This window comes from Alligator sinensis, unplaced genomic scaffold (genome assembly GCF_000455745.1).
Source record: "Alligator sinensis unplaced genomic scaffold, ASM45574v1 scaffold437_1, whole genome shotgun sequence".
In the NCBI taxonomy this organism is placed as follows: domain Eukaryota; kingdom Metazoa; phylum Chordata; order Crocodylia; family Alligatoridae; genus Alligator; species Alligator sinensis.
In genome coordinates, this window is record NW_005842176.1 from 1912055 (window position 1) to 1937818 (window position 25764).

Below are 25764 nucleotides of genomic sequence, written 5' to 3' on the forward strand. Positions count from 1 at the left end.
ACCTGACACTTTAAGGACTTGGAGTGGCAGCAGGGTGGCCTGCAGGTGTGGGCTAGCCCCAATGAGGCAGTCACATGACCACAGGAGGGTCCTGGGATTGGAGGAGAGGGCAGAGCAGCCTCCATTTTAGATCCAGGCTCCCAGGGCTGAGCCAGCAGTCTGCTGCTGGCAGCTGGAAGGACAACAGTTGGCTGAGCTGTTGCTCAGATCATCTTGGAGGTAAGGGCCTGAGGGGACCACTCAAGGAGCAGGGCAGGTTGAGAGTGGCCCAGTGAGGGGCAGTGTGGAAGAGGCCCAGTGAAAGTGGGCAGAGTGAATGAGTCCTTATGAGAGGGGGCAGAGTATGAGAATACAATGTCAGAGGCCCAGCAAGGGGCAGAGTTTAGCCCGACCTTGGACTGGAGCTGTTACCTATTTGCAGTGCCATCTGCGAGGCATGGAACACAGTGTAGGAATGGTACGGAGCCGTGTATTTCACCCCAGGCATCGGGTCTTTAAATGGGTAGCCTCCTGCACCTTATATTCATGTTATTAACCAGCAAGTCATGACAGGCGAGGCAAGGCAGACTGCCCTAGACAGAAGGGTGGGCCAGTGTTAAGATCCGGTCCCGAGATGGCCCCCTGTCACAGGAGGCCTGCTACTAAAAGTTTGCCTGGGGCCACCAGGAGTCTAGGTATGGTGCTGCTTACCTCCACCGACTTGGGCAGCCCCTCCAGAGGAACCTTTACAGGGTGCCTAAGGGCTGGTACCAGGTTGCAGAGGCTAAGAGCTACCATAGCTGGAAAAGATCAGCATGGTTTGGAGAGGCAAGCTGATCATGGATATGTCCATATCTCATTAGACACTGCAAAAGGGGCACCAATTACCCCAGGAGACTGAGGCAGGAAGGGTCAGTTCTGAGCATCCAAGACCCAAGATTAATATATGAGGACACAGCTCTGGCTAAGACACAAAAGGGGGCGCCAAAAACTGTGACTAAACAAGGAGGCCAAAGGAGAATTATCAGCTTCCTTGCTGTGAAATGATCCTGGGACAGAGCTTCCAGTCGGGGCAGGCTCCCTTACGCTTAGACTCCCCCTCTCTTTCTCTGCCTCTACAGTTTGCATCCCAATACAGTTTTGGAGAGCTATACAGGTTCTTTCCTTTTTGCATCAGGAGGACCAAGCTGGTCACAGAACTGCTGCAAGGAAATCATTGTGGGGAACTTGCCCCCGATGTTGTAAGCCCTTGCCTAAGTTCACCGGGGTTCTTCTTCCAACCCCTCCCATCTCCAGAAAGCCTGATGAGTTCTAAGCTCCTTGCACACCTCACCAGTCTCCTGAGAGAAGGCCAAAAGTAGGCCCACTGATCCCAAATCAAAAGGGACATCTCCTGGGTACATCCCATACTGATGGGGGACATCTCCTATGCCCCTCAGCTCCAGTCACCATTATTAGCCAGTGCCATTTTGTGAAGCTGCTCTAGTTCACAGCCGAAAAATCCCTATGGGAAGAGGCAGGTATAGAAGTTTCCTATTCTCTCCATTTCCCACTGCCTTCTATTTCAGTTCCCTTTTATTAAATAAGGTGATTGGTATCCTGTATTCAGGCAATGGCATACCATTGATTTTCAGATGGGCAGTAGAATATTTTTAGCATTAGTCATCATCTTGTTCTTTATGCAGCTGAACGTTCTGCTTGCTGTTTGTACCATGCTGAACACAGATCTCGGCTGTCCACAAAAACGTCTTTTCTCTCAGTGAAGCCTGTGCATTTCCATCTTGGCAACATGTATACAAAGCTTGCTTGATTTTTTTTCTAATGAAACTTACCTGGCACCTACAAAAATTACTAGTTGTGACTCGTCCTTTTTTATACTCTATTTCTGCATCTGATGAACTGAACTTAGGTTCATGAACGCGTGTACTTTCTCTATATATCTTATTTAGTTAGTCTATAGGACTAGAGACAAAAATTAAACATAAACCAGTATAAGTGATTGGGAATAGATTTCAAATCTGTAACATAACAGAAATTCAGTGCTCATTAACCACTTTCAAAATGGCCAAAACCACTTTAAGATAAACCTGGATGGATGTAGTATCAGACTTAACTGAATTAGGTTAAATTGATTTATTGAACTTCTGTCCCAAATCCCCTCCAGATTCAAGTTAACTCACCATCCCCCAGCCTCCCAGGATGCTTTGCACCTCCCCCCATGAGCCTCCCATCGCAGGGTGGGTGGGCTAGCCTTGGCCCAAGCTGTTTGCTCTAGCCAAGCGAGGAGCTGTGCTCTAGCCCTTTGGCCTGGGCCACTGCAGGCACATGGCTGCATTTCCAGAACCAAAAGTGAATGTCTGTTCACTTGCTACAGGGGTGTAGGTTGTAGCTGTGTTGGTCTAAGGACATAGGCAGACAAGGTTCCTTGGGTGAATTTGATATCTTTTATTAGACCAACCCAAATGGTTGGAGAATAGTTATCAAGCAAGCTTTCGAGTTCAAAAACCCTTCGTCGGCTAAGGAAGTTTCAGCAGTTGGTGTGTGCTCTTCCTGGATGGAATGAAAAGTAAAGAAGACAGAGGCTGGGCTAGGGAGTCAGATGCCAGTTGTTAACTTGCTATGCAGTTTAGATTAAACTATGAAGATTAAATCAATTCAGCCTCAGGCTTTTTGACTGTCTGTATTCAGCCTAAAGGTGTATCTACCCTGCCTTCTAACAAATTACCATGGCTAACTACTTCTCACTCCTTTTTACCATTGCTCTGATAATTAATAGATACACTTACATGCCACCGTTCTTCAAGGCATCCTACTCTTTATCTTTCCTCAGGCTGAAAAATGACATGGAAATTTGTGGAAGAGCTATGAAATTAAGTAGTTCAGATTTTTCTAAGAAAACAGCTCGTCTTGGAAAATGCCAATTCAATGACAGCAAAATATTTTGCTAGAGTGTAGCCATTTCATCACAATCATCAGCTAAAATAATCCAAGTTTTTTGCTTTCAACTCATTAATAACAGTTGATACAAAGTCAGAACGAGGTGTCTCAACCTTATCAAAAGAAAATGGTGTGACAAGATTGTTTCAATATGTCTCAAATGATTTTTTTTGTGTTTAATGTTCACTTAGTGCGACACTGATGCCAGTCCAATTCAAGGCAAAGGGAAATTCTGAAAAGAAATGCCTGGGCTAATAACAGGGAACCTGTCTGGTGCCAGTGTGGAGCTGAGCAGCAGGTAAGAGCTCTTGGGGCCATACTGTGGAGTGACACTGGGTGGCAGCAATGAGCAAAACAACTTGGCCCATGGTCCATACAGTAGAAGGCAGGGTAGATTTGCACCCTATAGATTAATACCGTGGTACTCAGCTTTTTGGCCAGGGGGCCCTGTGCTGCCTCCAGTCGCTGAGATCAGGTTCCAGGAACCCCATGCTACTGTCACCTAGTTCCGCCTGACAGAATTGGGCTCCAGAGCCCTGCACAATTCCTTAGCCCAGCATGCTGGGATCAGGCCCTGCGGGGTACCACCCTGTACACTCGATCTAGCACACAGGGCCATAGCCTGAGGAGTGCTCTGGGTCAGAAGACACAGTGCCAGGGGCCAAATCAGGCCTGTGGGCTGATGGTTGAGCACTCATGGACTACTAGAAGGGAGGGTAAATGTGAATGTTATAGACTACCCAGAGACAGAGAGAGAGAGAGAGAGAGAGATTACAAGCTTTTGTGAGCTGAGATTTGTTTCATCACATGCTGACTTCAAACTAACATAGCTAACTATATCTCTCTGCTATGGTATGTATGGTGCCAGAGTCCCTCAGACTGGCAGGAAGCAATACAGTGAACCAAGCTGACATTTCTAGCCCTGATCCTCAGGGAAACATGTTCCTCAGTAACCCCATGGAAATTGCTGCTGGGCCTGAAAGAGCTTTGCATGTCAGGGGTGGTAGTAGTTGTGATCTTACACGTTCCAGAAGAGCCCTGAGCATGAGGGCACAGCTGGTGGGGTTCACCAGTACACGCCACACCTGTCCCTTTTGCAACAAGAGGGAGACCCTGATATGCTCCAACCTGCAGCCTTCCACCTTGCAGCCTTACTTCTCCAGCTTCTTCTGCAAGGTCCTTTACCTTTCTCTTCTGCCTTGTTAGCCTCCTTCTGGTGCTAACTGTGACGGGCTAGCTGGCAGTGACCTAGCCCAGGGGTTTTGAAAGGGTAAAAATTGATTGGAGGACTTGGGATTCCCTTTCCTCACCAATCAGGCCCCAGAGATTCACCCCTCATGTCCCCTGATTGGCCCCTTGGGTCACCTGGATGGGGATAAAAGGGGCAGCACAGCTGACTCAGGGGAGAGAGCAGTGAGGGACTAGGAGGAAGGAGCTTCAAAGAGGTGGCAAGAGCTGAGCCAGCAGGGCAGAAGTAGTTGCCCCAGAAGAGCCTGAAGGAGCAGGACCTGTAGGCAGCAGTTGGACCCTCAGCAGCACGGTGTGTGGCCGGCAGGAGAGGCTGCCTACTGGGCTCCAGGATCCCCTACCAGAGGCTGTGGCCAGCAGGAGGATCTGAGAAGCGACCTGAGGGGTTCCCAGCTTGGCTTCCAGCTCCTCCAATCAGAGGCCAGGCAGCTCGATGTGAGGCCGGGGCTCCAGGAAGGTCAAGACCCCTAGCAGCTTGGAGCAGTACCAGCACTGGTGGCTGTGTGGTAGTGTTCTTACCTACCATGTGAGAGATATGAGTTCAAGTCCTAGCTGGGGTGAGTGAGCTAACAAAGAGAAATTCCTCTTGCAGTAGAAAGGAACCATTGTGTCTTCTACCCCCCCCAGGTACCTAGGCCTTATATTTCTTTGTCATTTGACATTCTGTATTTGGTGCCTTTTTATATTTCCCCAACCAGTATTGTTTGCTCTGCTGTTTGTGTTTTATATTTTGTTAACCCTGTCTTTTGTCAATGATTTTAAGTGTCTAACCTTTGTTGAATCCTGCTCCCTTGGGGCATTGTAGTATCCACTATACCCCCTGATTATGCTTGTTATGTTCCCAGTATTGTTCCCTCATTAAAAGGTATATGGTTAAGTCCCCAGTGGTGGTCTGACTCTGCTCTATAGGAGGAGGAGAGTCCCTACACCTCCCACAGTGCTTGTGCACCTGCTTTGATCCCTTCAATTGGAGAGGGGGGTACCTTTTGGAGTACCGCCCGGGTTACATAACCAAGATGGAAAGTTCTCTGTGGCTATGCATCTGTCTTTCATGTCCTGATCATTTCTCTCCTCTGGCAGTGTTCTTCTGGGAAGCATCCACTGACTTCTTCAAAGAGCACTGGCTGTTGTCCAGGTTTCTCTGCTTGTTGTTGCCTTCTTGTTCCCTTGCTTTACAACTTCGACCTGCAATCTTGTTCCTCTTCTATCTTATCTTGTCCTAGTTCTCATAAACCTCCCCCATCTCCTTTGTTTCATTTCCCTTGGGGAAAATGGAAAACAGCAGTGATAGGGATGGAAGAAGAAAAGATACTGAGAAAGAAGAATGAAAAAATAAAAGAGCTGAGAAGGAAGCAGTAGAGGGATATGTGGGAAGTATTTTTTGCTCTGCAGAGTAGCTGAGCTATTTTTGCTAATGAAATTCACCCATCACCAGAAAAATCGGCCCAAAAAGGAAAAATACAAAACACAAGAAAGCTTTGGATGGGAATAACTGCAGCAATGGAATTAGAAGAATGGAAACTATTAGGCAACTTGGATAAAAGATGTCTTCAAGTTCCAAGAAATATGTTCTCTCTCTACAAGAGCATATTGCCCTATAAGCACATGCTAACATAGCATGTGATACAGAATCTCTGGGGGTAGAGATGATGTTGCACATTTGAGTCTGACATAGTGTTTTGTGTCTTGTGACCAGCTTATATGGACAATTAGGTTCAGACTACCTGGTGTCATCTTGTCAGCTATGATAAAGGCACAAATATCTGCATGCACTTTTACAATTCTTGATAGCCATGCACACGCCACCGGGGGAAAGAAAAAAATGCTTCTCAATGCTACTAGGCAAATAGCACATGAGAGGCAATCATTCTCTGATCCTCCTAGAGAGCCCAATCCTGCAAAGTATCCAGGGTACCAGCACCTCACAGGAGCGGGGGCAGTGGTGCTTCTCTGTGGGCCGCACAAGTTCTGCCTGGCTGGCTGGACAGGGAGGGAAAACTTGCATGCGGCAGCCACCACTTCTCACCACCCCATGCTGCCACCGCTCTGCATCCAGCTGCACCTTCCTCCCCCTTCCAGCTGCTGGGGGCACATGGACTAAAACGGTTGAAGATCCCTGTTCCAAAGGAATTGAAGGCAGGTGGGTGCTTTCCTCCCTTGGATAGTGTTGAATAATATCACCAAAATCAAACAAGAAAAGCATAGAGACTGGGATTCCTTTGGAGAATCCTGCTAAACAGAGGGAACAATTTGTCCCAATAAAATCAATGGGAGTAATCAGACAGCTGCTATGTAGTTTAAATCCCAACAAATATGTCCTACTGGGATTTTGGGGTCATTTGCACACTTTAACTGTGGATTTCTGGATCGTCGAACGTTGGAGTTCTTGTAAATTTAATCTTAGTTTGGAATTTCCAGGTTTTTTTAAATATTTGTCTAGCTAAAACACTACTGACTAGATTTGTTACTATGTGTTACTAATACCCATAGCGTTCTCAATCCAGACCAACTTTAATCAAAATAGACAAGGAATCTTCTCATGAAATTTAGTCTTTCTATTCATATCGGTGTAGGCAAAGGAATCATTCAGCAGAATACCACATGGGTCATTTTATAAATAGGGAACGTATATTTGTCACTCGCAGATGGAGGTGAACCACTTTGTCACGCAGATATAAAAACAAAAACCTGCCTTGCATAAATCAGCCTAAAATGTATAAGCAATGGGGAAAAAAGCATTTGATACATTTATTGTCTCTGCTGTAAAATCTCTCCATGATCATTACTGGAAACACAATATGTACTGAGAACACAATGCAGGACACACCTTATGCCATCTCAGTAAAGAATCATGATAGCTTTCAAAGTCTGCAAAGTGATCAGGGAAACCGGCTCATTTGTAGCTTGCAAGGTAAACTCCTGTCTTTCCTAGTACACTCATATCAAGCAAAATGAAAAGCCAAGATCCATTTCTAACCTCCTATTGAGGAAGCAGGCATGAGAGATGCTCAGGAGGCATTTTTCAAGGGGGTGGATAAAGCTAGCGAGTGCCTCTCCTTGTCATTATCAATCTTGCTTTCTGTTTACCATGGAAACAGCACCTGGGATGGATATGACAGACAATGAGGGAGAAGTCCCATCTGTGACTGGGAGGAGAACGGGACTGAAGGAAATCTCTCCAGTAGGGACATGTGCTCTTGATTAATAGAAGCTGTTTAGAGTTTGTTCTTGGATGTATAGTGGTAGCTGATTGTGGTGAGTTGTGGCTCAGAGGGACCTGTTTTCACTGATATGCTGTCGGCATCAAGGAAAACTCTTGCACTTCCTCCGAACTGAGATCTCCTGCAACCTTATTCTTGACCTGAAAAGATAGAGAAAATCACTGCCATCTTTTTCCACCACCTAAGGAGTGCTGGGGCAGCTTCAATAAGGAGGTAGGGAGGGGTTCCCTCAACAGTTTCAATATAGCAGTGGGGTGGGGTGCCCAGGACAGTTTCAATCTGATGGCAGAGAGAGCTATCTAGTAGGGATTTCAAAATGCTGGCAAAGAGGAATATCCAGGGGGATTTCAGTATGTTGGTGGAGTGGGGTTCCTGGCACAGTTTCAGTATTGTGGTAGGGGTGTGTGGCTGGACTCCAATTTGGCAGTGGCAGTAGCATAACTACGATGTTGGGGGCAGGGGTGACTGGGGCACCAGCCCCAGGCGGTGACTTAAAGGTGAGTGCAGAAAGAGCAGCCCCCACAGTGCTGGCCCAACCAGTCACTGGCATTGCCACCACAGCTGGCATCCCATCTGCAGCTGCTCTCTCTGTGCAGCATTTTTGCCTAAGGTGCAGAAATGTCCAGCTATAGGTCTAGGCAGTAGGGACCCCACCCCAGGACAGGTGACGACCTAAATAGTTATAAGATATTAAGTCCTTACCGACTTAGAGCAGAAAGTATTTGAGGAAAAAATGATCTGGAATATAGTGAAGATCAACATCAAGGCCAACATCCCCTGTGCAACACCAAAGAATAAGTTAAAGGGATACAGTTAATGACATTTAAGATCTAGGGGCGGCTAGACTTGAACCTGGTGATCATCTCCACTAGCGTTAATCCAGAGTGAACTCCACTGAAGTCAGTGTAATCAGAGTTTAATTCATAGCCCATACACAGACCCAAGTGGATCAATGAGGAGGGGAAAAATAAGATGTAATTTGCTTACAAGAAACAAGTTTGAAACCTTTGCCAAAATTTCAGCAAGCCTGATCAGTAGTTATTACAATTATCCTAACAATATTCCACCAAATGGTATGGTTGAGGGCCTGCAGGTAAGATCCTATGAAGACAGATTAAGGGACCTGAATCTCTTCAGCCTCCGCAAGAGAAGGCTGAGAGGTGATCTTGTGGCTGTCTATAAACTCATCAGGGGGAGTCAGCAGGGAATAGGGGATACTCTGTTTTACCAGAGCGCCCCTTGGGATTACTAGAAACAACAGCCATAAACTGAAAAGAAAAAATTCTTTATGGTGAGGGTTGCCAAAATATAGAATGGGCTTCCAAGGGAGGTGGTACTTTCCCCTATCTTGGAGGTGTTCAGAAGGCAATTAGACAAGCACCTGGCTGGGGTTATTTGACTCCAGCCCTCTTTCCTGCCCAGAGCAGGGGTTGGATATCAGTGATACAATAGGTCCCTTCTGACCCTAGAAATCCATGAAATCAAGACATTTCCAAATTCCAGGCAACACCCGTTCTCTGTAAATTCTGCTGCCATGCTTATACCTCAGAACAGGAGTCTGCAAGGAGAGTAATTCCCTATGCCTTCACCCTCAAAGTTTTCACACATCATCAGTTCTAAACCAGAGTTCACAGCACTGTGTGGGGATCTGGACACATACCGTCTCATAAGATCTGAGGGCCCGACAGTAATCCAGAGGGATGAGGCCATCTTCGCAGCGCACAGCTAAGAAATAGCTGGATGGTAAACCAATTTTTTCCAGAAGCGGGATGGAAAGCTGCCGCATGTTTAGGATGGAAATTTTAAACAAATCAATTCCCAAGAGTATTCCACCAGCTAATGCAGCAAGGATACTGAAGGTGTTGAATATATGGCTACTGACTGCCTGAAAGAAAGAGACACAGGGCATACCGTTATATCACTGCTTGGATGTATGCCCACTGACTTTTGAACAGAGGGCACATATAACAATGGCTACCCATGTCCGCAACATGCCAAAGCTGTATCTTCAGTGTTCCCGGTGACTGAGCCATCCATCTGCCACCACACACAGACTGCAATTACCACCAAACATATGAAAAAGAACTCCCCTTGAAGACACCTTGCCAAGCCCATGTTCACACAGTAAGTTTACTAGACCCAGAAGCAGTTCACTCAGTCAGTGACATGCTACCCTAGACAAGCTGCCTCTGAAACCTGGAAACAAGGTAGATACTTCCAACCCTGCCAGGTTCCTGAAGGGTATTATATCCTGTCATATTCTGCTATACTCAACACACAGTCTGTCTGGTCTGCAGACAATGAGGCTAGGAGGTGGGGAGGGGTCATTTATGGTAGAACAGAGAATGATAATCAATAGTGAAGGGAGTTAGCTCATATAAGCCCCACCAAACAGCCTGCAGCTGGAGCCCTGCAGAGGAAATAGAGGGTACTGTAATGACCAAGGGGTAGAAAGGGACACAGCTAAGGTGCTGTGGGTAATCTTAAACTTGGCATTTTCTAGCCTTTGAGGGCTTTCCCATTGAGGACTTCAGCATGTTTTTATACAGGATCTTGTCTCAAGTGAACCCCAGTGCAATTCTCAAGCAGTCCATCTCTCCCTGGGTGACAGCACTCCATGTGCTTCTTCCTCCATGGGATACCACCCAGGCCCCAGAAAGACCCCCTGGCAGAGAGGGACTTTGATTTATTCCCTGCTTAGGGCACCTATACACATGCAGAGAGGCTGCTCCAATGCATGGTAATCCAGCACACTGGAGCAGACACGATTAATTGAGTCTGCTGGAGCATGGTTATTACCACATTCCAGCAGACTCCAGCATCATGTGTATCAGCATGCTAACGCTGAAATATGGTGGTGGGAACACTTTAACTAAAGTTGGTTTGACAAGCTTTATTTGAAGTGCTCCAGCCACCATTTTTCAGTGCAGGGACACTGATACACATGATGCCCTGGGCACTTTAATTAGTGTGGCTCTTGGAGCTACCCTAATTAAAGTGTTGCGCCCCCCCCCCCCATACACACACACTCCTGAAGCACACGTATAAATCGCAGAGTTGTATTTCCTGATAACAGGAAACACAGGAACTCACCGAACCTATGGTACTTGTGGCTGATAACGATGCAAGCAACCCAGAAAGAAAGAACTGTAAAGAAAAGAGGAAACTATTATTTCTAAGATCAAGAGATCATGCAGAAATGCCTTCCACTTATCCAAATGTTCCAGCCATCTACAACACCATCCTCACACATACGTACTCACCTTTCTCATCCCCATTCACAGTTTTCTCATCTGCCCTTTATGTATTACCTTCCAGTGACCAATTAGCCCTTTCAGAGTGCCCTGGGCTAAAACTATAGTATGACTTCCAGTCCTGATCCTATTTCACCTGTACACAGAAAGTAATTTATTCCTCCGCACCCTAAACCTGGTTTCCATCCACTTTGTTGTATTATGATTCAGACAGTGACCAGGCGTCTGTGATGAGAAGCGTAACAGGTCAAATAAAAAAAATGATAATAAGGACATCGTACAGACTGTCTTTTGCATCTCTGTTCTTTCTTTCCTTTCTCCTTGGCAGAAAAATATTGTAATGTAAATGTAACGTGCATAACAGCAGGAAGAACCAGAGGGCAGTCTGCAAAACTTTACTGACTGTTAATTTGGACTACAACTCTCAGAAACCCCCAGGGGCTGAGAGGGATTAGGGAAAAAGGAGGAAGAAGCTTAAGGCTAAAGTAAAGGGAAGAGAGAACGGTGTGCACATGGAAACTGGATGATCCCTATACAGAGGGATCAGGCAGCCAGGACTGGGGACTAAAGGATCTGGAAATCAGACTTGGGGGCAGCTGCAGGCTGCTGTTTGAGCACTCTGGTGACTTGTTTAGGGCTGCCTCTGGAGGAACAGGGGGAAATGTAGGTGCTGACTATATGTTACCATAGTATTGATGTTTCTTTACCTTTTATCTATTCCTTCCTGCTGGTTCATTGGATTATGAACCTAACTCCTATTATTTTCTGTATACGAGTGGGAATTCCCCCTTGCTTCTTGTGCCAGTTTGTGGGGCTTCACAGCTGGCACAATACTGTTCCAGGCTTTGACTCAGAGCCTGGAGGAAAATAGGTTTTATTGCCCTGAAATTTTTTTTTTGTTTTCACACTGTTTCCTTTCCTTATCAGCAGGGATCTTGATTTTCCCAGATAAAAAAAATCACAAATTGATAAAAAAAAACCCCAAAATACATGATTAAAATGAAAAGGGCCCCACAGCCACCCTGGCCCTGCTGGTACCCCTCATCCCCCCACAGCCCCGTGGCCCTGCTCATGCCCTTTGCTCCCCTAACCGTCCCCCAACAGGCCCCTGGCCCTGACGTGCCCCCCACTCCCCCCCAGCCCCCCCACCTGCTTGTGCCCCTCCCCTCCCGCTCCTCCAGCCCTCCTGGAGGGGGCCCCCAGCTACCAGGGCTATGGGGTCAGGGATCCAGGTCCGCAGCCCTCTGCTTCGCGTCCACAGCCTCTTACCCCTGGCAGGAGGCTGCAGCTGCTGCAGTAGAGTGGAGCCCAGTTCCCCCGCACTACTGCCTGCCTGCTGTGGGCTCAGGTGGGAGTGGGGCCAGCTCCCCGCCATAGCGCACACTCCCAGAGGGTCAGGGGGGACCCGTGCCCCCAAATCTGTGCATGGGGTGGGGACTGCATGTTGCAGGCTCCCGCCCTGCTGCCCTTTCCCAGGGCCTCCACAGCCAGGTGGGTGCCACCCAGTGCTGCAAAGAACAGTGGGGCCATGTAGGAAAGCTGCTTGTCGCTGCAAGCTCCACACTGCCCTGGCAACCCGTCCTCTGCACAGGCGCACCAGGGCAGTGCAGAGCTTGCAGTGGCAAACAACTTTCCTGCGCGGCCCCACAGTTCTGTGCAGTGCTGGGTCACACCCACCGGGCTGCAGAGGCCCCCAGGCAGGGCATCAGGGTGGGAACCTGATCGTGAAGCGGGCAGCCCGTGCTTGTGCCCTGTGCACAGATCTGGGGGGCACAGGTCCTCCCTGCCCTCTGGGAGCGCGTGCAGCAGCAGGGATCCAGCCCCCCCACCTCCGAATGAGCAGCCCACAGCCCCATCCCACTCCCCGCTGGGGCCCTGTGACCATATCTTGTGGCCTCAGGCCCCAAGCCCCAGGCACTTTCTAGCTGGGCAGCAGCCCCAGCCCCAGCCCCTGTCAAACTCTGTCCCTCCCTCCCTTTGGGAGCCTCAATCACCCCCCCCCCACACACACACACACACACACACACTCTCACTCTTACCTGCAGGGCTCCTCTCCAGGCTGCTTGGGGCAGTGCACATAGTGCCCTCTGCCTGACCATCCCCCTCCTGCTGCCTCCCAGCCCCTTGCAGGTTGCCAGCTTGCAGAGAGCTTGTTGCAAAACTGCAAAATCTGTGGGTTTCTCCGGTAAAATGAGAAATCCATGTTTGCCTCCGGTAAAAGGTAAAATCCATGGGAAACGGAAAACCCAAATCCCTGCTTATCAGGATGAGACTGGGCACAATACTCGAGCAGGTAAGGAATCTTGTTATGGTTCCTAGGACATAAATTCAATTCCTGCTCTAGACTCATGTCTATCCAACCTGCTCATGAAAACTTGCAAGGTTTAAAATTTCAGGTTCTGTAGGTAGCTTATTCCAATGCTAGACCACCCCCATAGAAAGCTCTTTCTAATCTCCAACCTAAATTTTCTCTCCTGCAGCTTGAGGCCATTGCTCCTAGTCCTGTTCCCTACAGTCACAGAGAAAAACTCATCTCCATCCTCGCTGTAATTTGAAGACTCCCAGCAGTCTTTCCTGCCCAGAGCAGGGGGGCTGGACCAATGATCTCATGAGGTCCCTTCCAGCCCTAAACTTCTGTGAATCTATAAATGTGAATCTGTGACTCAGGTATTTGAAGACTTATCAAATAACCCCATGAAAAATATAGTGTTTCTATAACCTGGAAGCTAGATCTCTCTCTAATTCCAATTGATTAACTGAAAACAAAACAAACAAAACGCAAAACTGCCTAAATATTTAGGCACACAAGAAGTCTTAGCTATCCTAGGTTTATGCTGAAAACTAATTTTTACACCTAAAATACAGCCATTGCCTGCGCACAGAAGGACTGACTTGTTGTCAGGGCTGAGTAGTGAGGTGGGGAAGAAGAGAAGACAATAACCTGGGAAGCAGGTAAACTGGGTTCTAGGTCCACTTGACCCCCAAAGGAATTTGAATCCACATAACAAATAGGCTGAACTAAATATACTCTCCATTTGAAATGGTAGAAATGAATGCTAGATTCATGAGTGCAAGACAGAGAGCCTGCTTCTGTAGCCTACTGAGGAGGGCAGTCCCCTAAAAGAGAGGGAATCCTGGGCTCTGCCCCTACCCACAGGACTGTTTATGCACTTTATCCAATAACTGTTTAATGACAATTGTATAAGGAGTCCCACAATCTAAGATCAGTCCCCAGGACTCATTTCTTTGCAACATCTAACCAGCAGTAAGCCACCACCCTGGATGGTGGTGGCTAGCTCTTACCTCCAGAGCTAGCATTCCTCTAGCCATGCCTATGTTTCAGAGAAAGCCATCTTTTCCACTTACCAGCCCTCCGCCCCAGAACGGGTACCCATAAGTCATGATCAATGGGGCAAAATCCTTCGCGGAGTACAACAAGATGCCTCCAAGGCCAATGTGGACAAAAGCAACGATGATCTGCATGGACTGCAGAGAAAGAACTAGGTGAGAAGGTTCAGTAATAATAATATTGTAACATGCAAGAGGCATCTACTCTGAATGAAGACCCAAAGCATCACCAGCTTTAATTACCTGCAGTGCACAACCCACTCTAGACTGGAAAACATTTTTATGCTGAAAAATGTAATGGACAATCATCATCAGTTTTGGATCTATAGACCAGGCCTGCCCAACTTCTATGCCCCTAAAAGCCACACACCGCAGGGGCCACACCAGGCAAGCCAAAGGCCACCAGGCTGTATGCTGCACAGATGCTTCCACGACCTGCTCCAGGGTTTGTATGGGCACCCCTCCCACTGCTGCAATGGGAATGGTTGCAGGGGCATGATTTCTCCCTCTGCTACTGCAATATCTGCTTTTGCAGGCAACCCACCCCACCGTTGCCCTATGCGGGCAAGATTTCCCCACCACATGGTGCCAGTTCCCCCTCTGCATGCAGCCTGGGCTCACCCTCAGCTTCCTGTCATATGCCATGCCACCCTAGCCTGTGGGGTGAGGACAGGAAGTGGCAGCTGGAAGAGGGAGGGGGAGCCCAGAAAAGAATAATTAAAGTCCCCTGATGTAGTGAGAGCTGTTGCAAGCACAGTGGAGGCTACCACACAGGGACTGGGCCACATGGCATTGTTGGGTAGACTAGGAAAAAAAAGAGGTGGAGAGGGGTAAAGGGAAAACAGCTAAAAGCTAAGGCCTTGTCAGGCCATGGTTTTACTAAAGCCCTGTCATGTAGGTGGATTTAACAAGTGGACAGACTTACCCCATACGCTTCACTCTGCCCTGAGACCTTCTTCTTACTGGTCTGAGAGGACATGTACACAACATGTCCCATCTGCATGATGTTTGGGTTGTTTGGTGGACCAGCCCTGAACACACTGTTAGCCTTGGTCATGTCCATGGTGTATTAGCAAATGCTGGAGAAAGACATGGCAGAAGTGGAGCTTATCCAGGGGAAAAGGTTGAGAGGAGGTTATTCATGAGCAGCCACATCCCTAGCCAGTAATGCGGTCATTGAGGCAATGTATCCACTTAGGCTTGGCATATGCCAGGCATCTTCATAGTCATGGGCTTTGAATCCTTTTCCTCCCTGTCCTGTCCTCATACCCCAGTCATCTTGCATGCTAGAGCTGAGCATAGGATGAATTCTGTAGTACCCAGAAAGAGAACACCCTAAGTACTTCTACACCTGCTCTACTCCTCCCCCTCACCCCCGCATCGGGGTCCAACCCTCTGCACGAATGCAGGAGTGCTATTCCTAAACCATCCCTATCAAATATTCATTAAACTTCTTGAAAACGTCCAAGGAAGGAGATTCCACAACTTCCTTGGGGAAGCTGTTCCAATGACTCACTGTTCTAATAGCAAGGAAGGTTTTTTTTCCTGAAATCTAGTTTAAACCTACACAGCTGCAATTTAAAACCATTGTTTTGTGCCCTGCCCTCTGCAGTAGAGAACAGTTATTCTCCCACTTCGTGCCAGCCTTTCAAATCTCTGAAGACTGCTATTATGTCCCACGTCTTAATCTCCTTTTCTGCAAGCTAAACATACCCAAGTATCTTACTGTTTCCTTACACAGCTTGCCTCCCAGCACCTTTATCATTTTTGCAGCTTGTCTCTGGACCTGCTCTGACTGCTCCATGTCTGCTGGTTGATAATACAGCAAATTATGTTTGCTTTTCCTGCAACAGCATTATATTGGTGAATCATGTCCACTCTGTGTGATCTACCCAAACCCCAAGACCCTTCTCAGCAATGCTGCTACCCAGCCAGTTACTTCTCATTCTTTATTTGTAGATGTGGTTATTCTTCCCTAGGTGTAGCACCTTACATTTGTCTGTATTACACTTCATCTTACTGCAGTGTCCTTTGGCATTCTATTGCTATCCCCCAGCATGGATCCTTCCCAGTTTCATGTTGTCTGCAAACTTGATCAAGAAGCCCTCTATTCCAGCATTATTAATAAACACGTTAAATAGCCCCAGTCCCAGGACAGTTCCTGGTGGAACCCTACTTTAAACATCCTATCATTCTGACATCAGTCTGTTTAGTTACCCTTTGCTTAGGTCATTGGTGATGCGTAGGGGCTACATGCGGGTGCACGCGCATGTCCTGAGCATGACGGTGCACCCCCTATGAAAAGGCACTGCTGACAGTGTGGCCGGTCGCCGCTCACTACCCCTCCCTACCCCCCTGCCACCAACAGCACCTGCAGGTGGTCACTGACCCCTGGTCAGCACTCACCACCACCCCCCACACACCCCCACCGCCGACAGCGCCAGCAGCATCTGTGGGAGCTCCCTGGTTACCACTGCCTTGCTCCCGCCACCACTGCCATGCTCCCGCCACCGCCGTGCCCCCCAGCCACCAGGGGCATGCGTCGTTCATGGCTTAGGTGGACTTAGGTGCATGTTATTCTGTTCCTCCCTGGTCAAATCCCTGAAAATCCATTAATACATCTACTTCTGTAACCAGGGACCGATCCAGAGGGGTTGAACTGGTGCAGCTGCACCCTCCTCCCCCTGCTTCCAGACTGTAGGGGCCAGGCTCAGGTGGGAATAGCGACAGTGGCAGCAGTGCAGTGGTGGGTTCCCCCATCCTGTGGCTGGAGTGGTGGGTTCCCCCATCCTGCCCAGTCCCCCAGCAGGCGTGAGAATGGGAATGCCCTCACCCATCACTGCTACCTCATCACTGCTCCCAACTGAGCTCAACCTCCATTCAACCTGTCTGGAGCAAGCAGGAGTGACTCTGAAGCTTCCCGAGGACAGCAGGGAAAGCAACTGTGGCAGGCAAAGGAGGAGCAAGGTGACCGTGCCTTTGAGCATGGAGGAGAAAGTGTCTGTGGGGTGAGTGCGATTCTTACCTGCTCTGAGGACTTTCGAAAAGTTCCCAGAGGCTCCCTCAGTGTGGTCTACCCACACTGGTGGCAGGTAGGGGAGGAGGCTGAGCGCAGGGTGCAATTACCCACACCCCCCTTTGCCAAATCCTGTATCTGCCCTGTCTGTAAAACATCGCCATCTTGCCTTCACGACTGAGGGAAAAAAAAAAAAAAAGAAGGGGGAAGCCCACCCCACATGTCATTTTCAGGGGTTTGAGCAGCATGGAACAGGATTGCACGTAGGTGCCTGGTCTACTTATGCACCTAATAAGTGGAATAGGATCTGGCTCTCAATGACCTACCCAAGATCATTGAGCTGGACCCAAGTCCTAAACCAAGCACACTAACCACTGGACCATCTGTCCTGCACATGAAATATAATCCCTGTGCTTACATACATGGTTATACAGCATTTACTTTGTCACATGCTTGGGTCCAGGAGTTCAGATTCTGATCTTGGTTTCATTGGTTTAAACCTGCAGTAACTCCACTGAAGTAAGCAATGATAACCCTGATCTACTGCAGTGTAAAAACCACCACAGCCGAGCCCATTGCTATGGAGGGTGTATCCATACTGTAGACCAGAGGTGAAACTGCAGCTCTCATAATGCTGAATGAGTTAGCTTTAAATGCCTGGCTAGGATACTGATAAAAAGGTTGCCCCAGCTGCAGGTTAAGCCTGAGTTAAGCACTTGGATACTTTCCCAAAGTCTTAAGTGGGTTTGGCAGCCTAGACTGAATCCATGATGCCACAGGCTACCCTGCTATTAGTACCCAAGCCAGCTTATTTAAAGCTAGTTCAGGTATATCAGTAAGAGCTGCAGTCACACCTGTGGCTGGTAGGGCAGACACACCCTGAGAAGCACTGGGCTAGGCTCTGATCTCATTTATGTTGGAGTCAATCAGGAATCTATCCAAGTCATAAAACAGAGCAGCTTTAGATTTAAAACTGATGTAACCAAAATCCAAATCTGAATCCAATTTATGAGTCATTAAACGCGTGTCATTCCACCCCAATAATTCAGCTGGATTCTGTATAGGTTAAGCCAGAGTGAGAATGAACCTGTTCACAGTGATGGATCAGTTTTAGAGCAAGCATTCATCTATAAGCATAAAAAAAAAAAAAATAGTTCAGTCCATCCTGCCACCAGAATCTGCTAATACCTTAGCTTTCCTGATCTATAGTTGGGGTGCGGGGTTGGTTAAAGCCCCTTGCATGGAAGTTATTGAAGAATATTAGCTATTATATGAAGCTCACATACATAGCACAGGATACCTGTCCCTTCAAAGAAGCGAAACTACCTTTGTCCTGCTGCAATGAAGAGCTGTCCAAGGTCCAAATGAAGACTGGAGACACTGCTTTCTATCCTAGTCTGAATGAAGTTAAGCAAATGGGAGAGCAGACTAGGACCAGGATGCTCTTATGAGGGGCAGAGCAAGTGGGGAGGAAAAGCAGGTGGGCAAGGGAAACCTTCAAAGAAAACAAGCAGCTCAACTTCCTTTCAACCTGTTTTGGGTTTTTTTTTTGGTAGTTTTTGTAGCCAATCAGGCACGTTATGTTTGGTCACCTGATTTCTGAGAAAAACAAAGAAACATAGTTTCGCTTCCTGCAGAAAAAGTATCAAAACACCACTAACTGGACACATCTACCTGAGACATTTACTGCAGAGCTGACTAATTAGCTCCACAGTAATGTCTCAACATCTACACATGCCACCCCTGTTAGGGCGCAGGAAACTAATAAACTCCACAGCAGGGTAGTACTTGTAAATACACAGCAGCGCACATGTAGATGCTGACAGGGCTGGCTGGGGCACGAGAGTGCTTCAGTGTCAGGGCTACCTGCCAGCTAGCCCCATGCTAAAGCATCCTCATGCCCCAGCTAGCCCCTCCACAGCACATTGAGCCTAGTTGGAGCAGCCCTGGGCTGGCAAGCTGACCCCCAGGACCCTGCCAGACCAGGCTGCTCTGACCTGGCTCAGTGTGCTGCAGTCCAGGCGCACATGTAAATGACACACTGGGAGCAACAAATTCCAGAGGAAAAAGCTCCGGAGTTCATTGCCGTGCATTAATGGCACATGTAGACACACTCACTGAAAGCTGACCGGGATCCTGGTTTTATCTGTTTAAAAATTGCTATTTGTCTGATAAAAAAATCCCAGATTCTCTAAGAAAACCCCAAATTCACATTTTTCCACATTTAAAATGAAATGCCACTGTATATGTAAGTATCAGTTGAACACAATGTTTGATTGGTATATTTACAATTTTAAGGCAGTTTCTAAGCCTACCAGTGCCTCAATCATTATAATAAAATACATTCTAAATACCTATAAATGTTGACATTTAATTTTGGTTGTTTTATCTTTGCTCACCAGGATACAGGTCCAGCTGCGGCTGTCCCCCGACACTGCTTTGTGGCACTGAACAGCACTGATATGCCAATGCCCTACTTCTGCCCCTACCCATGCTGGTGCCCCTCACTCCCAAGCCACAGCCCCAGTAGCCCTGCTATGGCAGCAGCAGGGGGCACAACTCTGCACCACTGCTTTAGCACCTCACTTTGGCAGCCATGGTGGTGCAGTGCTCCCTCCCACACCAAGTCCCACTTTGTTGGGCTGCAGAGGAAGCTCCTGCCTGGAGCTGGTCTGGCCTGGCTGCAGCCCCATGTCCCACTGTGGGCACAGAAATCTGGGGACACATATGCCCCCCACCCCTCCCCAAGACTTACCTGGAGGAACCTTCTTTCCACTGCTGCCTGCCTGTAACATGCATGTGCGCACTCAAACACATGCATGTAGTGTCCCCTGCATCCCACAGCCCCAGCCTCAAGCAGCCTCTTGCACAATGAAAGGAAGCCAGCCTGCAAAGGGAAACCCACTGTTTCCCATGGTTTTCTCCTTTAAATGAGAAAATCCCCCTTTTTCCATGGCAAACTGAAACCTGGATCCTTGCATAATGAGTGAAGTGTGGTGAAATGACTTTTGTGATGACACCATGTATGGCACCAGGAGAAAGCCAAACACTCAGAGTTGGGCATGAGCCTTCTACCCCAATGGCTGTTCTTGGCATCAGCTCCTGGTCTCATTAAATGGGATGTTTGCCTTTGGTTTCAATTAAACTAGAGTTTGACTGCCCAGCTATTAGTGGGAAGGAGGGTCAGGACTCATTTGGATTTACTGTATCCCAATATGGAGGAAGAAGTGCAGAAAAAACAGACCCTTCAAAAACACAACCATGATTATCACGCTAAAGAAAGAGTTTTGGTATGGGTGTGATCCTGTCTACACAAAAATTTCAGTACCCGCCAACCCACTTGCATTCCAGGCAGGATCCAAGAACAAACAGGACTCTTATCTTTTAAAATTGGAGTCAGTAATGGCCAAATAGTGAGAAGACATCAGGACCACATCTGCTTCTGAACCAACCTACCTGGGGGACCAGAGCAATTGCCTGAGAAGGAGGGGTTTTTGGAGGACCCAGAATTGGGTAGAATGACTGAGAATTTCGGGCCCAGTAATGAGGAACTATCCACAAACTCTCCTAGTCAGGAGGTCAGAGATGCTGGAGACAGACATGTACTCCCCGGGCCAGAGGAGAAGCCTGTTCCTGAGGAGTGGCGCTATCCAGCCAGAGAACGGAGAGCTCCTAGTTATTTGAAAGATTATGTCCAGGTTGTAAATTAAGAGGGGAGGAATGCAGTAATTGGGCACTTATTATAGCATTAAATTGCTGGTCATTATTATAGGATGGAGCTTGAGAGCTAGAACTCCACCCCCTGTTGTTCCAGCGTTATTTTTATCTTCTCAGCGAGGTGTTGTTTGTTGCTGAATAAAACAGCCTGGTGTTTTAGGCCTGGAGAAAAGTCTCAGTATTCTTTGTTAAGGAACTTAACAAAAGTGTGGTGGGTCCTCTTCATCCTCCTCCTCTTCCTCTTTGCCACTCCTTGTGATTCAGGTTGAAGGCTAAGGTGAAGGCACATACAAAAGTAACCATTTTTCAGGGAGTGGAGTAGGGTGCAACAGAATGCTCTTAAACCCACAGACCTCTAATGGGTGGAATAGGACCGGCCCTCCATACATAAAAGAAACCTATAAGCCACATTGTCTGCTTAGGTGAGATCAGCTCCAAGAGATCAGCTAGCAGGTTAACCATTTACTGCAGCAGAAAACTGACCCTGGCTGCATGTTCATGTGACAGGGACAATCTGTGGCTCTGCGCAGGTTGGACTGGGTAGAGAGAAAACTGTTTATTTAGCTTGTTGCCATTTCTCTTTGGAGATGAACTGCTGTCATCCAGTTATTTCCACAGCCTGGCAGGCAAATGCCCCTTTTGCATAGCAGCTGCTGGCTGGGGACAGTTAAAAACACTGTTCCCCATGCTTGGGAGTGGGGGAGTAGGAAGGGGGTGTGCATGTGGGGGGAAAGTATAATTTGTTCGTCTACATGGATCTTATCCACATGGCCAATGGTGTATGCATGTGGGGGGGTTGCTATCAAAGGAAAGTACTATTTGTTCATCTACATGGATCTCATCTATATGGCCAATGGTGGCCCCCAAGAAAATTGCCTGTCATGACTGAATGTGCCCTTGTTGCCAAGAAGGCTACCAGCACACTGGGTTACATTGGTGGGACTGCTGCAAGCAAATCAAGGGAAGTGATTATTCCCCTCTATTCAGCCCTAGTGAGGCCACATCTGGAGTAGTGTCCAGTTTTGGGCCCCCAACTACAATAAGGATGTGGACAAATTGGAGAGAGTCCAGAGGAGGGCAACAAAAATGGCGAGGAGGCTGGGGGACATGACTTGAAAGACTAGGCTATGGGAACTGGGCTTATTTAGTGTAGAGAAGAGAAGACTGAGGTGGGATTTGATAGCAGCCTTCAACTACATGAGGGGAGGTTTGAAAGAGGATGGAACTGGACTGTTCTCACTGGTGGCCGATGACAGAACAAGGAGCAATGGTCTCAAGTTGCAGCAAGGGAAGTTTAGGTTAGATATTAGGAAATTTTTTCTCACTAGAAGGGTGGTAAAGCACTGGAACAGGTTACGCAGAGACATTGTGGAATTTCCATCCTTGAAGGTTTTTAAGACCTGGCCAGACAAAGCCTTGGCTGGGATGATCTAGTTTGGGGTGGTCCTGCTTTGAGCAGGGGATTGGACTAGATGACTTCCTGAGATCTCTTCCAACTGTAATTTTCTATGATTCTATGATTGGTTAGATGAGAAATCTGGACTCCAGTTTGTCCCTGCCTGTCAGTCAGGGAAGTAGAAGGCTGGGAGAAGGTCAGGAGGTATTGATGAGGAAGCTGCCACTGCTATGAAAGTGACTGCAGGCACCATGAGGCCTTCCATCCTGCATCCCCTCTATCTGTCCACACTGGCCTCCCTAAAGGCTGTTATTGAAGCAATAAGCTTTCCCCAACCACGGGGCTTTCTCTGCTACCCAGTGTTTGGGGCTAGCTTGTAGGAGACACTGGAGCTGTTTCTATGAAGATACCTCTGTAGCCCACAATGTTGGTTCAAAATCATGGCCCTACCATGAGATTTCACCCCAGGCTGGTGCCACGTGGACAAGAAAAGCAGCACTCCAAGCCCAATGATATCTCAGGGCTGGACCACCCGTGGGACACAGCAGTGCAGTTCTATGAGGCATTGTGACAGTTACCATTGCAGCCGTAATCTAGGGTTGCCAACCCTCCAGGATTGCTCTGGAGTCTCCAGGAATTAGATTAAATCTTCAGGAAACTACTAAAAGTAATCCAGGAGATAAATTATAGGGTACTCATTAAAATCTATATTAAATGTTGAATCTGATGTATACAGTAGTCCAGTGGGTTTTTCAAATGTAATAGCAATGTGCATCTGCCTTCCTGACAAAGTTTATGCACCGTAATTAACGTCAGCATGCCATGTGATGAAACCTCCTAGAACAGACTCAAACAGAGCTGCAACCCTACCTTAATCCCATCAGATGGGAAGCACACACAGCCACAAGCCAAGCCAAACAGAATAATGGCTCAGTGCAGCCTTTCAGGTCTATTCACTCCTGAAAGAAACAACTTTCAGGTAGCAGTTGAATTTTTACCTTCTCTGTGGTAAGCTTTTTTTAAAAAGTATGTTATGATCCAGCTGAAACTGGATCAGGACATCTCTAAGGGGCAAATGTTTCTCAAGTGCTGTACAATGTATTACCAGCCACCAAATTATTTCCTCTAGAGCTAACCCCAAGTATTTCACCTCTGAAGTACTATGTATTAACACACAAAAATATACCAGGCTAGTGAATGAACCATTGCAGAAAGCTTTTGGTAATTAAGGATTAGATATTATAAAATGTTAAACTGCCATTTCAGGCCTCTGAATGAAGTGGCCAGGCTTGCAAACATTTTAGTACCCGCCAACCCACTTGGATTCCAGGCAGGATCCAAGAACAAACGGGACCCTTAAAAGTGTGGAGAACCCAGCAGCCGATACTGAGAAAAGAGAAAAGTTGAGGACTGAGAATTTTGAAAATCTGACCTGTGGTGCCTATTGGCACTGCCCACTGGAGTCAGTGGGCAACATGTCCAGCTAGAGTAAATTAGCATTTCTCTGCAGGAGCTATCAGGGGTCATATTCACAGATGATATAAATCAGCACAGCTCTGTTGGAATAAATGAGCCATGTTCCCTGTCACACCTTCGGTGTCAAAGGGCATGTCTACATGAGACATGGTACTCTGCATTAGCATAGTTTACTGAACAGTAAGTGCACATGTTTACACATGCACATGCTTATTGCACAGTAAAAACCATTAATCGCACTTAAATTTGCTACTTGCAAACGCAAAATAGCAAATGTAAGCAAGATTAGTTACTGCACAGTAGCACATGTATAGACATGACCTAGAAGCAAGCTCCCGTGTCTGCCCAGCTACTAGGGCTACAGGCTAGAAGCCTCTAATGGCTCAGGGATGGGCTGCTTCTATGGCAGCCCCTGTCTACAGGGTATAAAAGCCTACAGACATTTTGAGCCCTGGGACACACTCACCAGGGAGGCTGAGGGCACTGCAGGCCCTGTGTGTTCCCTTGGGCAGGACACAGGCTACCTGTGCCTGCCTTCCAGCACCCCAGCGCTGCTGCTTAGCACTGTCCTGCCGTGTGCTGCCAGGGCAGTGCTGTCAGGGCCAGCTAGGTGCTGAAGGGTGCTGCAGCCTCTGGCCAGGCCTGTCAGCCCCCCAGGGCCACCTGCAGGCAGCTTCTGGGCAGCAGGTCCAGCACCACCTGCCTGCAGCACACCCCACCAGCCTGCCCTCCTCCTGCAGGTGCTACAGGGCATTGCCTCTGCCACAGTTGGCCTGCAAGAGAAAAGAGGGGCAGCGGGGTTTGCAGTCACAGCAGCAGATGCTGCCAGAAGCCTGGCCTGTCCCACCCTGAGAATGGGGCAGAGGAGGCAGGCTGCCTGTGGCCAGCACCTGACCCCTGGTATAGCACATCTTACCTATGAAATGTTGCAAACTCTCACTAAAAGCTTCTGTCTCATGGTTCTCCAGGTCCTGCAGCTGGATGAGGGGGTGAGACCACACTTGGCGACAGGGATGCAGACTCAGGGTCACCAGCAACCACAGCTGGGGTGCTACGGATGTGCTGGCTCCACCAGAAGCGCATCCTCCTCCACATCATCCTCCATCACTTCATCCTTCTCCAGTGGCTAGTAGTGGTCTTGGAGGAGCGTGCAGAGGACACACGAGCCTTGCAGGCAGAGGACATCACTCATGAGGACATGCAGGACCAGCGCAAAGATGCAGAGGACCAGCATGAGGAGAAGCGAGACCAGGCAGACCAGGAGTTCTGGGCTGAGCTCCTAGCCCTGAAGTGTGAGCATCTCTAGGTGCTGCAGGAACAGAATACCATCCTGAGCCGGGCAGTGCAGGCCACAGATAATGACCAAGTGCTGGACACCATTCTGGCCCTGGTGGTCACATTCGTTCTGCCTGCTGCCTGGTGTCTAACCTTACCCCTACCCCAACATGTCCCCTGGCAACCTCCTGCCACCCAGCAGCAGGCCCCTGCCTATGCCTAGAAAGAGGTCCTGCAGCACCTACAGTTGCCAGGAGCCCCTGGCCTGGCCCCTGCCCTGGGTTCATCGCCACCAAGGTCCCCCACCTGGGCCCAGTCCTGCCACTCGCCCAAGCTCCACATGGACGCAGAGCCAGAGCTGACTGGAATGGTGCCAGAACTGCACACTAGCCCTGCTGGGCCTGGACTCTGCCAGCCAGAGGGGGAGCCACCTGCACTGGAGGTGCACCAGCCACTTCACCCCTGGGTAAGCCCCCTACCTGCCGCACCTGCCACAGCATCCAGAGCCACAGGGTAATGGCCAGGAGCTGGGGTACTGCCCGCCTGGCCCCAGGCTCTGCCCCCATGGCCCCCACAAAAATCACTTTGTAAATAGTCTGCACAGGGAAGAGGGTTTTTTACTGTTGGTGGGCAGGGTGGGTGGTGGAAGGACTCTCTTTGTTGAGTGGGGAGGGGGGATGTCTTTTTGATGTGAGGGAAATAAAGACGTTCTTCTGATATGTGAATGCAGTGCACATAGTGCAGGAGATGGGCAGGTGGGGTTGGGGGTCCATGGGCAGTGGTGCAGGTGAGCTCGAGTGGGGAGTGCTGGAGGAGGTGGTCAACCAGGCCCTCCTGGACCTGCTGCCCCAGCCCCTGCTGACAGGTGCATGGCTCTCCTCGGGCCTGGGTGGGGAG

At 48.5% G+C, this 25764-nt stretch overlaps 1 protein-coding gene and 1 long non-coding RNA gene across 3 annotated transcripts in view; one reads left to right on the plus strand and one right to left on the minus strand.

The window, feature by feature from the left end:
• The first annotated feature begins 169 nt into the window (after window positions 1-169).
• On the plus strand, window positions 170-24627 carry LOC112550676. Its single transcript, XR_003094626.1, has 3 exons — window positions 170-219; window positions 3108-3214; window positions 24561-24627. It is a non-coding gene; the product is annotated as an uncharacterized LOC112550676 (long non-coding RNA).
• Window positions 6742-25764, minus strand: part of LOC102385202 (B-lymphocyte antigen CD20-like) — a 29705-nt gene continuing 10682 nt past the window's right edge. The window contains exons 1-7 of one of the 2 annotated variants that reach the window (XM_006026034.3): window positions 18330-18480; window positions 14913-15066; window positions 14006-14125; window positions 10479-10532; window positions 9046-9270; window positions 8088-8162; window positions 6742-7525 (exon numbers count right to left, since the gene is read on the minus strand). In XM_006026034.3, coding sequence (XP_006026096.1) covers window positions 7448-7525; window positions 8088-8162; window positions 9046-9270; window positions 10479-10532; window positions 14006-14125; window positions 14913-15050 — 690 coding nt within the window. In that variant the 5' untranslated portion in view covers window positions 15051-15066; window positions 18330-18480 and the 3' untranslated portion in view covers window positions 6742-7447. Of the gene's footprint in view, window positions 7526-8087; window positions 8163-9045; window positions 9271-10478; window positions 10533-14005; window positions 14126-14912; window positions 15067-18329; window positions 18481-25764 lie in introns of those variants that run through there. The other variant, XM_006026035.3, reaches the window with a different exon arrangement.